The 14287-nt window shown below is 45.2% G+C and overlaps 1 protein-coding gene across 1 annotated transcript in view; it reads right to left on the bottom strand.

Annotated features, from left to right (window-relative positions):
• The window catches only part of st6galnac5a (ST6 (alpha-N-acetyl-neuraminyl-2,3-beta-galactosyl-1,3)-N-acetylgalactosaminide alpha-2,6-sialyltransferase 5a), a 63949-nt gene that overhangs the window by 16096 nt on the left and 33566 nt on the right, over positions 1–14287 (bottom strand). The window contains exon 3 of the mRNA XM_048538656.2: positions 11945–12354. Within this exon, the coding sequence (XP_048394613.1) occupies positions 11945–12354 (410 nt within the window). The remainder of the gene's footprint in view (positions 1–11944; positions 12355–14287) is intronic.

The following is a 14287-nucleotide window of genomic DNA, read 5'->3' as shown; positions in this document are numbered from 1 at the left end:
CGGCGGTCCTCCCGAGTGGTGGTGACAGCGAGAACAGGCTGCCTGGCGGGGCTGGTGGTTAACAGTGGCAGCAGGCAGGCTGTGGCACTGGCAGTAGCAGGAACAAGCTGCAAGATGGCAACAGCATGCAGGCCTGGGTGGCAGCAGGGGATGAGCTCAAACCTACAGCAGGGGGCTGGAGGGGTTTTTGACAGGCCTTATGAGGAGTGTGAGCACAGCATGGCCAGGGCCTTATGGACTGTTAACTGTGTTTCTTTGCTTTTCTACTTTTTAGCATGAAATGTTGAACTTCTTAAACTTAGTTTTTTCTGCTTTGTTTCTAAGATTCCTTTGATGTGATTCAGAGGTTGCGTTTTGAGAGTCTGATGAATGAACACAGTGTTACTTGAAATTTCTTGTTTTTACTTCGAACACACTAATTGAAAAGCTGTAGACAGACTGTAGATGACAGCATTAAGTGGCAGCAGCTGATCACACCAACATTGAGAGAGAAAAATCTTGTATTTTGGTCACGTCTATCACATCCTCAGGATGTTCCAGTGCACTTCATGTGCCAAGGGCTTTCAGACTGCATTCACAGTCATTGTGGAGGTGCTTAAAAAAAGATATATAAGGTTTTCATTTATTTATACATTAAAATTGGAGGTGTAGTGGACAGCGAAGAAGGATACCTCAGAGATACAATAGGACCTTGATCTGATGGGCCAATGGGTGGCAGATGGAGTTTAACATAGATAAATGTGAGGCGCTACCTTTTGGAAAGACAAAACTGGGCAAGACTAACACACTTAATGGTAAGGTCCTGGGGAGTGTTGCTAAACAAAGAGACCCTGGGGTGCAGGTTCATAGTTTCTTGAAAGTGGAGTTGCAGGTAGACAGGATAGTGAAGAAGGTATTTGGTACACTGGCCTTTATCGGTCAGTACACTGAGTACAGGAGTGTTTTTGTAGCTGTACAGGAGAGGCCACTTCTGGAATACTGTGTGCAATTCTGGTCTCCCTGCTATAGGAAAGTTGTTGTGAAAGTTGAAAGGGATCAGAAAAGATTTCCAAGGATGGTGCCAGGTTTGGAGGGTTGGAGCTAGAGGGAGAGGCTGAATAGACTGCAGCTATTTTCCTCGGAGCACTGGAGGCGGAGGGATTACCTTACAGAGGTTCATAAAATCATGAGGGGTATGGATAGGGTAAACAGACAAGGAGTTATCCCAACTCATCCCTCTTGATCTGAAATCTGAAAGAAAAAGAGGAATTGCTGGAAAATCCCAGCAGGTCTGGCAGGATCTGTGGAGAGAAATCAGAGTTAACATTTTGGGTCTGGTGACCTTTCTTCAGAATGTCGAATGAGTTGGAGGATGAAGTGGAACGTAATCAGTGGGGGAGGAAACATTAGGACAGCTCTGAGCCAATGTGCAGTGCTGCTGTTGGAGTGCGAGGTTGAGAGCAGGCATACAGCACTGAGCGTGGATCTCAGAATGCAGCAAAAGCAGCTCTCTGAGGAGCTCCGACCATCACAGAGATACCCATGACCTCAGGTTGATACAAAACATGAAGGATAAAAGCTGAGTCGGGAGCGTTGCTTTTTGTTTGTTCAGTATTTTCCTCTCTTTGTTTAATATTCCTGAATTCAATTCCTTCATGATGTTAGCCACTGGTGTACAGATTACTTCTTGTCTTTGCACATCAGGCAGCTAAGTACATTTTGGGTGGATTTTCTGGTGTTGAAGGTGATTAGGAGATTTTAAATTGTCAGTCGAGAGACACTATGTTCTCTGATGTGGGTTAGAAGGGAGAGGCAGCCCACAAAAAGCCTAGTCTTGAAATTTGACCACTCAGGGATGATATTAGGAGGCATTTCTTCGCACTGAGTGTACTGTAAACGTGAAACATTCTCCCCAAAATGCTGCTGAGGTTCAGGGGTAAATTACAATCTCCAAACCGAGATGGCTACATTTTTGTCAGCAGGGTTACTGAGGAATGTAAAACCAAGTGGTTGGATGGAGTACAAATCAATCAGGAATTAAATGATGTTGAGATTAAGCTCAAGGGGCTAATTAGATGAGACTTGTTCCTTTGCTGAAGCTCCCCTCTCTTTCTTGTCCATATACAAGCGCATGAACTTACAAATCAGGAGCAGGGATTTGCCACTAGACCCGTGCATCTGCTCTACCATTCATTGACTGTAAGCTCAATTCAACATCCCAAGTACCCCGATAACCCTTCACCCCTTTGCTTAACAGAAATCTCTTCATCTTTGGCGCCAAACATTCAAGGAACACTGCGTTCAGTTCTGGTCTCCCTGCTGTAGGAAAGATGTTGTGAAACTTAAAAGGGTTCAGAAAAGATTTATAAGGATTGAACTCCATCTGCCATTTATCTGCCCAACTCTCCAGTCTATCTATATTCTGCTGTAATTTCTGACAGTCCCCTTCACTATCTGCTACTCCTCCAATCTTATTGTCATCAGCAAATTTGCTGATCAGACCACCTACACCTTCCTCCAGATCATTTACATACATCACAAACAACAGTGGTCCCGGCACAGATCCCTGTGGAGAGGTCTCCAATTTGGGAAACTCCCTTCTACTACTACCCTCAGTCTCCTGTTGCCCAGCCAGTTTTTTATCCGTCTAGCTAGCACACCCTGGACCCCATGTGACTTCACTTTCTCCATCAGCCTGCCATGGGGAACCTTATCAAACGCCTTACTGAAGTCCATGTATATGACATCTACAGCCTTTCCCTCATCAATCAACTTTGTCACGTCCTCAAAGAATTCTATTAAGTTGGTAAGACATGACCTTCCCTGTACAAAACCATGTTGCCTATCACTGATAAGCCCATTTTCTTCCAAATGGGAATAGATCCTATCCCTCAGTATCTTCTCCAGTAGCTTCCCTACCACTGACGTCAGGCTCATCGGTCGATAATTACCTGGATTATCCTTGCTACCCTTTTTAAATTAGGGAACAACATTAGCAAGTCTCCAGTCCTCTGGGACCTCACCCGTGTCTAAGGACACTGCAAAGATATCTGTTAGGGTCCCGGCTATTTCCTCTCTCGCTTCCCTCAGTAACCTGGGATAGATCCCATCCAGACCTGGGGACTTGTCCACCTTAATGTCTTTTAGGATACCTAACACTTCCTCCTTCCTTATGTCAACTTGACCTAGACTAAGCAAACATCTATCCCTAACCTCAACATCCGTCACGTCCCTCTCCTTGGTGAATACCAATGCAAAGTACTCATTAAGAATGTCACCCATTTTCTCTGATTCAACGGATAACTTTCCTTCTTTGTCCTTAAGTGGGCCAATCCTTTCTCTAGTTGCCCTCTTGCTCTTTATATATGAATAAAAGGCTTTGGCATTTTCCTTAACCATGTTTGCCAGCAATATCTCATGTCCTCTCTTACCCTCTTAATCCCTTTTTTCAGATTCGCTCTACGTTCCCGATATTCTTGCAAAGCTTCGTCTGTCTTCAGTTGCCTAGACCTCTCGGTATGCTTCCTTTTTTCTCTTGGCTAGTCTCACAATTTCACCTGTCTTCCATGGCTCCCTAATCTTGCCTTTTCTATTCCTCATTTTCACAGGAACATGTCTCTCATGCATGCTAATCAACCTCTCTTTAAAAGCCTCCCACATATCAAATGTGGATTTACCTTCAAACAGTTTCTCCCAATCTACATTCCCCAGATCCTGCCGAATCCTGGTATAGTTGGCCTTCCCCCAGTTTAGAACTTTTCCTTTAGGACCACTCCCATCCTTGTCCATGAGTATTGTAAAACTTACGGAATTGTGGTCGCTATTTCCAAAGTAGTCCCCTACTGTAATATCAACCACCTGGCCGGGTTCATTCCCCAGCACCAGGTCCAGTATGGCCCCTTCCCGAGTTGGACTACATACATACTGCTCTAGAAAACCCGCCTGGACACACCTTACAAATTCTGCTCCGTCTTGACCCCTAACACTGAGTGAATCCCAGTCAATGTTGGGAAAATTAAAATCTCCCGTCACCACCACCCTGTTTCTCCTACACCTTTCCATTATCTGTTTACATATTTGTACCTCTATCTCACGCTCGCTGTTGGGAGGCCTGTGGTGCAGCCCCAACATTGTTACTGCATCGTTCCTATTTCTGAGTTCTACCCATATTGCCTCACTGCTTGAGTCCTCCATGGAGGCCTCCTTCAGTGTGGCTGTGATATCGTCTTTGACCATTAGTGCAACTCCTCCACCCCTTTTACCTCCCTCTCTATCCCGCCTGAAGCATCGATATCCTGGGACAACTAGTTGCCAGCCATGCCCTTCCATTAACCAAGTCTCAGTAATAGCAATAACATCATACTTCCAGGTACCGATCCAAGCCCTAAGCTCATCTGCCTTATCTACTACACTTCTCGCATTAAAACAAATGCACCTCAGACCACCTGTCTCTTTGTGTTCATCATCTGCTCCCCGACTACTATTCCCTGTAGTCACACTGACTCCATTATCTAGTTCCCTACAGGCTTTCGTTACTATCTCTTTTCTGTCCAATATTTGGTTCCCATCCCCCTGTCACATTAGTTTAAACCCTCCCCCACAGCATAAGCAAAAGCACCCCCAAGGACATTGGTTCCAGTGACCTTATGGAGGGTTATGAAATCATGAGGGGGATCGCCAGGGTGAATAGTTGAGGTCATTTCCCTGAGGTAGGAAAGTTGAAAATTAGATGGGCACAGGTTTAAGCTGAGGGGGAGATGATTTAAAAGGGACCTAAGGAGCAATTTTTTCACACAGAGGGTGGTGCGTGTATAGAATGAGCTGCCAGAGGAAGTGGCTGAAACTGGTACAATTACAACATTTAAAAGGCATCTAAATGTGTACACAAATAGGAAGAGTTTTGCAGGATATCAGCCAAATGCTGGCAAATGGGATTAATTTAGAATATTTGCCTGGCATGGACTGAAGGGTTTGTTTCTCTGTTGTTGTATTTGTTTTAATATAGAATCTTACAATGTGGAAACAGACCCTTTGGCCCAACAAGACCACACTGACCCTTGGAGCACCCCACCCAGACCCATCCCCCTATTACCCACCTAAGCCACACCTCCCTGAATACTACAAGCAATTCAGCACGGCCAATCCACCTCGCGAGCACATGTTTGGGCTGTGGGAGGAAACCAGAGCTCCCAGAGGAAACGCACCCAGAGACAGGGAGAATGTGCAAACTCCACACGGACAGTCAGCTTAGGGTGGAATTGAAGCCAGATCCGTGGTGCTGTGAGGAGGCAGTGCTAACCGCTGAGCCACCGTGCTGTCCCATGACTCTGCTTTCGCCTTTACTGAAATCAGTTCCAAATGGCCATTGAACAGGGGGAGATAAATCATCTTGTCTCTGTCTTAATCGGGTAATCCCTGTTCTTTTAAAACAGGCCCCCTAGTTCTAGATTCTTCTATAAGAGGAATCTCTCTTTCCACATTTCCTTAGTCAAGAACCCCTCAGGCTTGTATTTTTCAAACGGTTGCTTCTTGTTTTGCTAAACTTCTTCAGATGGGGACCTAGCCTGTCCACCCACACCTCACAAGACAATCCATCCATTCCAAATATTAGCACAAAGATGTCTGACTCCAGCCGTGGACGTACTCTGATTGTGACTGCCCAACATAAAGAGATCCCTATTGAAGTGACCTTGATAGATGGCATGGTGGCTCGGTGGTTAGCACTGCTGCTTCATAGCACTAGCAATCTGGGTTCGATTCCACCCTCAGGCAATTGTCTGCGTGGAGGTTGCACATTCTCCCCGTGTCTGCGTGGGTTTCCTCCAGGTGCTCCGGTTTCCTCCCATAGTCCAAAGATGTGCAGGCTAGGTGGATTGACCATGCTAAATTGCCTGTAGCGTTCAGGGGTGTGTAGATTTGGTGGGTAACAGGGGGATGAGTCTGGGTGGGATGCTCTGAGGGTCAGTGTGGACATGTTGGGCCCAAGGGCCTGTTTTCACATAGCAGGGATTCTATGATATTCAGACATGAGCCTTGACAACAAAAGTCAATTTATGGAGAGGGTGAAGAGGACACCTTGGCTGAGGCCAATCATCTTCACTGTCCATTCTCCACAGATGCTCCAACATTCAGGAATGCTTGGAGCATTTTCCTGAGCCCAATCCTTACATTTCTTTAAAAGCAAGTGCCTGACAAGAAAGCCAAATCATAATTTCAACATGCCTTGAGAATTTCTGAAGCAGTAAGATTGACTGGTTGGCAGTCTTCCTGCATTTCACAACATTCCTTGATGTAAACATTGGCACACATCATCACTTCCAACACAAAACACTCTCTTCTTGAAGTAAAGATTTCTCAGTTGTCATGGGAACTTCGAAACAGTGCCAATATGCTGCAAAAAACCAAAAAATGCAGGGCAATGTTGCTTCCACGATCTTTATTAAAGACCATAGATAATGGGAACTGCAGATGCTGGAGAATCCGAGATAACAAAGTGTGGAGCTGGATGAACACAGCAGGCCAAGCAGCATCTTAGGAGCACAAAAGCTGATGTTTCGGGCCTAGACCCTTCATTAGAAAAGGATGATGAAAGGTCTTTTCTGATGAAGCTTTTGTGCTCCTAAGACGCTGCTTGGCCTGCTGTGTTTATCTAGCTCCACAGCTTGTTATCTCTTTGTTAAAGATCATGATGTGTTTGCCCTAGAAAACTGGCTTCTGACTGATACCTGCCAAGTCTTGTTCCCTAGTTATTTCCAGGCCCAGTGCATTATTCTTATCACCTCTTATTCCCATCAAATGAGGCTTCTGTGCCGGTTAAGGCTCAGTTAGTAACACTTCTGTCTCCAGGTCAGGAGGTTATGCTTTGAACTCTCATTCCAAGACTGGAGAACAAAATTCACAGTTGATGTTCCGATAGAATTTTGCACTGTTGGAAGCGATATCTTTTGGATAAGATTCTAAAGTGAGGCCCACACTGTTAGAAAGAAAAGATCCCACAGCAGTATTCTGATGTACAGCAGGGGGGTTATCCCTGGTACTTAGTCTAATAGATTACCAACCATCGCCACATTGCCAACAAAGCAAAATACCGCTGATGCTTAAAATCTGAAACTGAAACAGCGAATGCTGGAGAAACTCAGCAGGTCTGGCAGCACCAGTGGAGAGAGAAACAGAGTTAATGTTTCAGCTCAATTTCCTTTCATCAAATGGCAGAGGATGATCTGTTGAATAAGGAAGCTGCTGAGTTATTTTTATTCACTTGTGGGGTGTGGGTGTTGTGTTGGGCCATCATTTCTTGCCCATCTCTAATTGCCCCTTAAGAAGGTGGTGATGAGCAGCCTTCTTGAAGTGCTGTAGTCCACCTGCTGTGGGTTGACCCAGAATGTCCTTAGGGAGGGATTTCCAAGATTTTGACACATTTATAGTGAAGGAACGGTGAAATGTTTCCAAGTTAGGCTGGTGAGTGGCTTGGAGGGGCACTTGGAGGCGATGGGGTTCCCATGTATCTGCTGCCCTTATCCTTCTAGACGCAAGTGGTTGTAGGTTTGGAAGGTGCTGCCTGAGGATCTTTGGTGAATTTCTGCAGTGCATCTTGTAGACAGTACACACTGCTGCTCCTCCCTTTAAGGTACTCCCTCAAATTCATTTTCTTGGTCAGACTTTTGATCAATTATCTGCAAAATCTTCTCATTTGGCTCAGCGCCAAATTCTGTCTAATTAACCCATAACTAATCAGGAAAGATGTGGAAGCATTAGAAAAGGTGCAGAGGAGATTTACCAGGATGTTGCCTGAAATGCAGGGAAGGTCTTACGAGGAAAGGTTGAGAGAGCTAGGGCTGTTCTCTTTAGAATAACGAAGGATGAGCGGTTTCTTGATGGAGGTGTACAAAATGATTGGAGGTGTAGATAGAGTAGACAGCCAGAGACTTGTTCCTCGGGTGGAGGTAGCTTTTACGAGGGGGCATAGTTTTAAAGTGAAAGGAGGTAGATATAGGGGAGAAATCAGACAGTGGTAGGGGTGTGGAACGCATTGCCGGAGAGGATAGTGGAGTCGGCCTCACTAGGGGCATTTAAGTGGCTATTAGATAGGCATATGGATGATAGTATAAGGTAGGGGTGGAGGTTAGATAGACCTTAGGCTTAGGGTAAAAGTTCGGCACAACATTGTGGGCCGAAGGGCCTCTACTGTGCTGTACTGGTCTATGTTCGATGTCCTAACCCCAGTCCCATGAGCAGCTTTTTAAGAATTCAGAGGCACCATATAAATGCAAGCTGTTGGTGTCCTTGTTTCAAGGAAAGATGGTTTAAATCAGATAGCAGCTTCACGTGGTGCAGCTGACTGAAAGCTGGACATTGAATTAACGCAGTGTCTATAACTGGCACCTGTAATTTCCTGTTCGATTGCCTCACTCATCAATTCCTCGGAAAAAGGTGATTTCACCAACATCAAAAACAAATGAAGGTCTACTTACTTTGTCCTCTGTTATTGTGATGGTTGTATGATACAAGAAAATACAGCAATGCAGGAGACAAATTTGCTCTGTAAGTCAGCTTTGTGTTACACTGAGATCTTGGTTGAACTACAACCTAATTCCTCTGTCCCAGATCTTTTTAATATCTTTGCAAGACTGTCCCCTACCAGTGGAAAATTTATAATTAGCAATTGATCCAGCATTAATTACCGTTTGCAGAAGGCAGTCCCTAATGTCTACCACACTGTGTAAAAAAAAGTTTCCTAATTTCACTTTTGAAACATCTGCCACCAGAAATTACACTGCACCCCCGGGCCCTAGGCTACCTATCCAGCAGAAATAATTACTCCCAGTTTGCCCTATGCATCTTCCTTCGCATCTTGTAACATTGCTCAAAAGTTTCCTCTCAATTCCAGCAATATAAAACTGGGTTGGTGTAAACTCTCCCTGTAATTTAACCCTTGGTGTCTGTAAGAGCATCAGACATAGTTGCAGAATTAGGTCATTTAGCCCGTCAAGTGTGCTCTGCAATGGTCGGTCCTGGCTGAAATGTTTCTCAACCCCAGTCTCCTGCCTTCTCCCCATAACAATTGATCCCTTCAACAATTGAGAACCTCTCTATCTGCGTATTAAATACACTCACTGACTTGACCTCTATAGCCTTCTGTGGCAAGGAGTCCTACAGATTTACCACCCTCAGGCTGAAGAAATTCCTCCTCATCTCAGTTCTAAAGGGTTGTGCGTTCACTCTGAGGCTGTGCCCTTGAGTCCTAGTTTCCCCTATGAGTGGAAACATCTTCTCCATGTCCACTCTATCCCGGGGTCTCAGTATTCTGCAAGTTTCCATCAGATTTTCCATCATCCTACTAAAAGCCATCACTTACAGACCCAGAGTCTTCAGCTGCTCCTCACTGATAAGCCCTTCATTCCTGGGATCATTCCTGTAAACCTCCTCTGGAACCCCTCCAAGACCAGCACCTCCTTCCTTAGATATGGACTTCAAAGTTGCCCACAATATTCCAATTGCAGTCTGACCAGAGCCTTATACAGTTTCAGCCTCTCTGCTCTTGTATTCTAGTCCTCTTGAAGTGAATGTGTATAATAAGACCATAAGACATAGGAGCAGAAATTAGGCCATTCGACCCAACGAGTCTGCTCCACCATTCAATCATGGCTGATAAGTTCCTCAATCCCATTCTCCCACTTTCTCCTCATAACACTTGATAATCAAGAACCTATCTATCTCAGTCTTAAATGTACTCAATGACCTGGTCTCCACAGCCTTCTGTGGCTGTGAATTCCATAGATTCAACGCTCTATGGTTGAAGAAATTTCTCCTTATCTCCATTCTAAAAGGTCTTCCCTTTACTCTAAGGCTGTGCCCTCGAGTCCTAGTCTCTCCTACCAATGGAAGCATCTTCTCAACATCCACCTAGTCCAGGCCATTCAGTATTCTGAAAACTTCAATTAGATCCCCCCCCCCATCCATCTAAACTCCAATGAGTATTGACCCAGAGTCCTCAAACGTTCCTCATATGTTGCCTTCTTAACTGCCAACTGAACCTGCATGTTAGCTTTCAGAAAATCTTGAACTAAGATTCCTAAGTCCTTATGTGTTTCAGATTTCTGAAGTCATTTCCTATTTAGAAAATAGTCTACATCTCTGTTCTTCCTACCAAAGTGCATAACCTCATACTTTCCCAAATTGAACTCCATCTGCCACTTCTTTGCCCACTCTCCTAGCCTGCCCAAGTCCTCACCACTTCACAAAACTATCTGTCTCTCCATCTATCTTTGCACCATCTGTAAATTTAGCAACAGTGCCCTCAGTTCCTTCATCCAGATCATTAATGTTTAACATGAATAGTTAATGTTGTGGTCCCAACAGTGATCCCTGTAGAACTTCACCAGTCACTGGCTGCAATCTTGACAAAGATCTTTTATCCTTAATCTCTACCTCTGCCAGTTGGCCAATCCTCTATCCATTTAGGGGTGTTACATTAGTAATCTTCCAGTCTTCTGGCGCTCTGTCTGAATCTACTGATTCCTGAAACATCACCACCAAATACCTTTACAATCCCCTTAGCTATCTCCTTCAGAATTCTCAGTATAGTCCATCTGGTCTGAGAAATCTATTCACCTTCAGACATTCCCTGGCATCTTCTCCTTAGCGATGGACACTACACTAATCGCTGCCCCCTGACTCTCTTAAAGTACTGGTATACTAATGGTGTCTTTCACCACGATAAGTCCAGGTATTGTGATGGTAAATCTATACTACCTCCAAAGGCCATGTGTCGTTCTAATACCTGGATGTCATAGTTAGGATGTGTGCCTGAATGTCGCAGCTGAGGTGCAGATATTAAAATGTGAGGCTGGATGAACACAGCAGGTCCAGCAGCATCTCAGGAGTACAAAAGCTGACGTTTCGGGCCTAGACCCTTCATCAGAGAGGGGGATGGGGTGATGACAGCCGCAGCTAAGATGCAGCTTTGGCTGTGAAGTTGCATGTTGTTAGACTGGAGCTATGTACCTGAGAACAGAGTTGGAGATATGACCATTGACAGCACATTGGGAAGCCATTCAGCCCAACATGCTTATCCCATTATATTGAAGATAACTATTCAACATCCTCCCCAATATTATGCCACTGAAAAAAGAGTTGCACAGTGTCTTCTACATCATAAAACATCCCAATGTGATTCACATGACAGTCATTCAGCAAATATTTGACACAGAACCACATCAGGCTTCATTGCAAAAGACACTAAAATGTTGGATCAGAGAAGGTATCGGTTAACGTGGGTCTTGTTGCAGGGAGGGAAATCCAGAGCTTAATGACTCAATAGCTAAAAGGGACAAGCACTAATGTTGCAGAAATGAGGATCGAGGAGATCAGAGAAGTCAGATTCGGAGGAGTGCAGAGATTTTGGAGGATTGAGGGGCTGAAGGAGGCCAACACCATGGAGGGAGCTGAAGTCAAGGGTGTGAATATTTTTTAAAAATATTCAGGACCTCACCAGACTGGGAGCCATCTTAGTTTCAGCGAGTACAGCGGGTATGTCGGAGCAGAGTATGTTATTTCAGCATGGGACTGGGACACAGCCTTCATTTAGCTATGATCGAATGACCTAATTCTGTCCCATATGAGTGGAATAGTGGCTCAGTGGCTAGCACTGCTGCCTCACAGCGTCAGGGGCCCGGGTTTCGTTCCAGCTTTGGGCCGCTGTCTGTGTGGAGTTTGCATGTTCTCCCCGTGTCTACGTGAGCTTCCTCTGGGTGGTCCAGTTTCCTCCCCCAGTCCAATGATGCGCAGGTTAGGGTGGATTGGACGTGCTGAACTGCCCCATATTATCCAGGGATGTGCAGGCTAGGCGGGTTAGCCACAGTGAATGTAGTACAACGGGGACAGGGTGAGAAGCTCTTCAGTGGCTCGATGGGTTGACTGGCCTGCTCCCACACTGTCGGGATACTGTGCGCGATGGTGTTCGTACCTGTCTTTCCCCGTCTCCCTCTTGAAGAGTTCATCGAAATGTAGCATCTTCTGCCGCGTGATGGTGTGCAGCTTGAGGTGGGGCCGAATGCGGTGGAGGAGTTGCAGGTGATTATAAAGCCGGCCCTTGCCATCTCTCCTCATGCAGCTGCTCGGGCCCCAGAAGATGAAGACTGGGTCGCAGCTGGCATTGAGCAGCTCGCCTCCTTTCTGCAGCAGCCGTTGGATGCTGGAGTGAGCGACCACCCGTAGGCTCGTCCTGCGGCCCACGTCCTCCTGGTAACCCCACGTCGGCGCATCGTTCATCCTAATGACACACTCGGCGCCGTCGATCTCTGCTCCCTGCCCGCTCCCAATGAGCTGCCCGGAGCTGGTGACCAGAGCGCAGTCCTTACAGTGGAGCCTCAGACCCTGAAATAACAGCAACAGCCAAACCAGGCCTGAGTCAACTCTTTGCTTATACAATGAAGGCAGGCAAACATCCAAAATACTCCACAAGACACTCCCTGCTCAGGGGTCACCTGAAGGAAAAATGGACAGGAAACCTCACAACATTTGACATCATTGGAAGGGCCAAAGTAGCTAAGAATGATGATGTCCTGGTAACGTCACTGGGCTAGTAATGTAGAAGCCCAAGCTTCTGTCCCAGCGAGGCAGAATCAAATCCTACCACAGCTCCTGGCAAAAGATAAACTCAATTACTAAAATCTGGAACTGCAAGTTATTCTCGGTAATAGTGACCGATCGTTGCTGTAAAAGCCCATCTGAGTCACCAATGTCCTTCAGGGAGGGAAACTGCCATCTCTTACCTGGTTTACCCGACATATGGCTCCAGACCCACAGTGATGGGCTTGATTTTTAACCCTCTGGGCAAAGAGAGCAATAAGTGCTGGTCTGGCCAGTGATGCCCACATCCAATGAATGAATTAAAAACAAACCCTGCCCCAAAGATGTGTCATAACATCTCTGAGCAGGGTGCTTAGAGATAGCTAAAGGCCAAGTACTGAAAAATGGCATTGCACTGGTCAAACACATGCATCAAATCCCTTTTCTCATCCTATTTTTCAACACTTAGACCCATGGCCTTGTATATTTTGGCACTGCAAGTGCGTATACCCAAATATTTCACAATGATACTTTGTAAGTCTACTTCAGCCAATAACAGGAATTGAACCCATACTGTTAGCATCAGCCCGAAACCATTGTCTCCTCCAGACCCATTAATTTACCATTCAACCTCAATGTGACTTTTCATTGAGACATAACCCCTCAGTGATGTGGTCTGCCTCTGATTACAGCTCGAGGCTTGCAACTGAATCTCAATTGCAATTTCACATAACAGCCTAGCCATTGACACTGTGATTTGACCTGGGGTTGTTTGGAGCTTGGGGCCAAACCACTGAGAGGCCCAGGGAAGGAAACTGGGATTGTGGAAGACATTATTTGATGGAATAGTTGGGGGGGGGGGGGGGGGGGGGGGGAAAGAGCGCTTAGATTAGTTCACAGGTCGGTGCAACATCGAGGACCGAAGGGCCTGTTCTGCACTGCATTGTTCTACGTTCTATGTTAAGATTGATCTTCAAGTTGGAAGCTTGTAGGTTAAAATTGAGGAGAAATGTATAATTCTGAAGAGATATTGGTGGATTAAAAGATGAAAAGATATCACAGGTGATTTGGAGACGTAAAACAAATAGTTTTGTGTAAGAGCACTTCTGGATTTATGAAAATACACTGTAATTCTGAAAAGTCAAGGCCATGGGACAGTGCAGCAATTTGGCTAAAGGTAAGCAGAGTGATGGATCAAGAAGTTTAATGGTATAGTGCATCAGAGAATGAGATCAGCTGGGGAAATGACAAAAATAGACAAAATTAAAGGCACTTCATCTGAATGCATAAAGCATTTGTAACAAGGCAGAAAAGTTAATGGTGCAAATACAGATAAATGGGTTTGATCTAATAGATATTACAGAGATAGGGCATTGGTTGCATGGTGACTAGAGTTAGGAACTAAATATTTTAGGCTACGCAACAGTTTAAAAAAAGCAGAGAAAAGATAATATAGTGGCAAGGAAAAATGATATGAGGGTCATAGTGAGGAAGGATTTTGACGCGGAAGTTCAGGAATTAGAAAGAGCATGCACAGAGATAGCAAACCCACTAACATGAACACCTGACAATCACCATCTTCCCCCAACAGAGAATTTAACCATCTTCCCTTGGCATTCACTCACAGAAACATTATAATTGGGAAGAGATAAACCACTCATCCCCACAATTCAATAAAATCTGATTACTCTGCATGCCTGTCTACCCATTATAACCTTTCATCCCTTTGTTTATCAAG

This window comes from Stegostoma tigrinum, chromosome 8 (assembly GCF_030684315.1).
Source record: "Stegostoma tigrinum isolate sSteTig4 chromosome 8, sSteTig4.hap1, whole genome shotgun sequence".
Lineage (NCBI taxonomy): Eukaryota > Metazoa > Chordata > Chondrichthyes > Orectolobiformes > Stegostomatidae > Stegostoma > Stegostoma tigrinum.
This window is presented reverse-complemented; position numbering and strand designations above follow the sequence as displayed.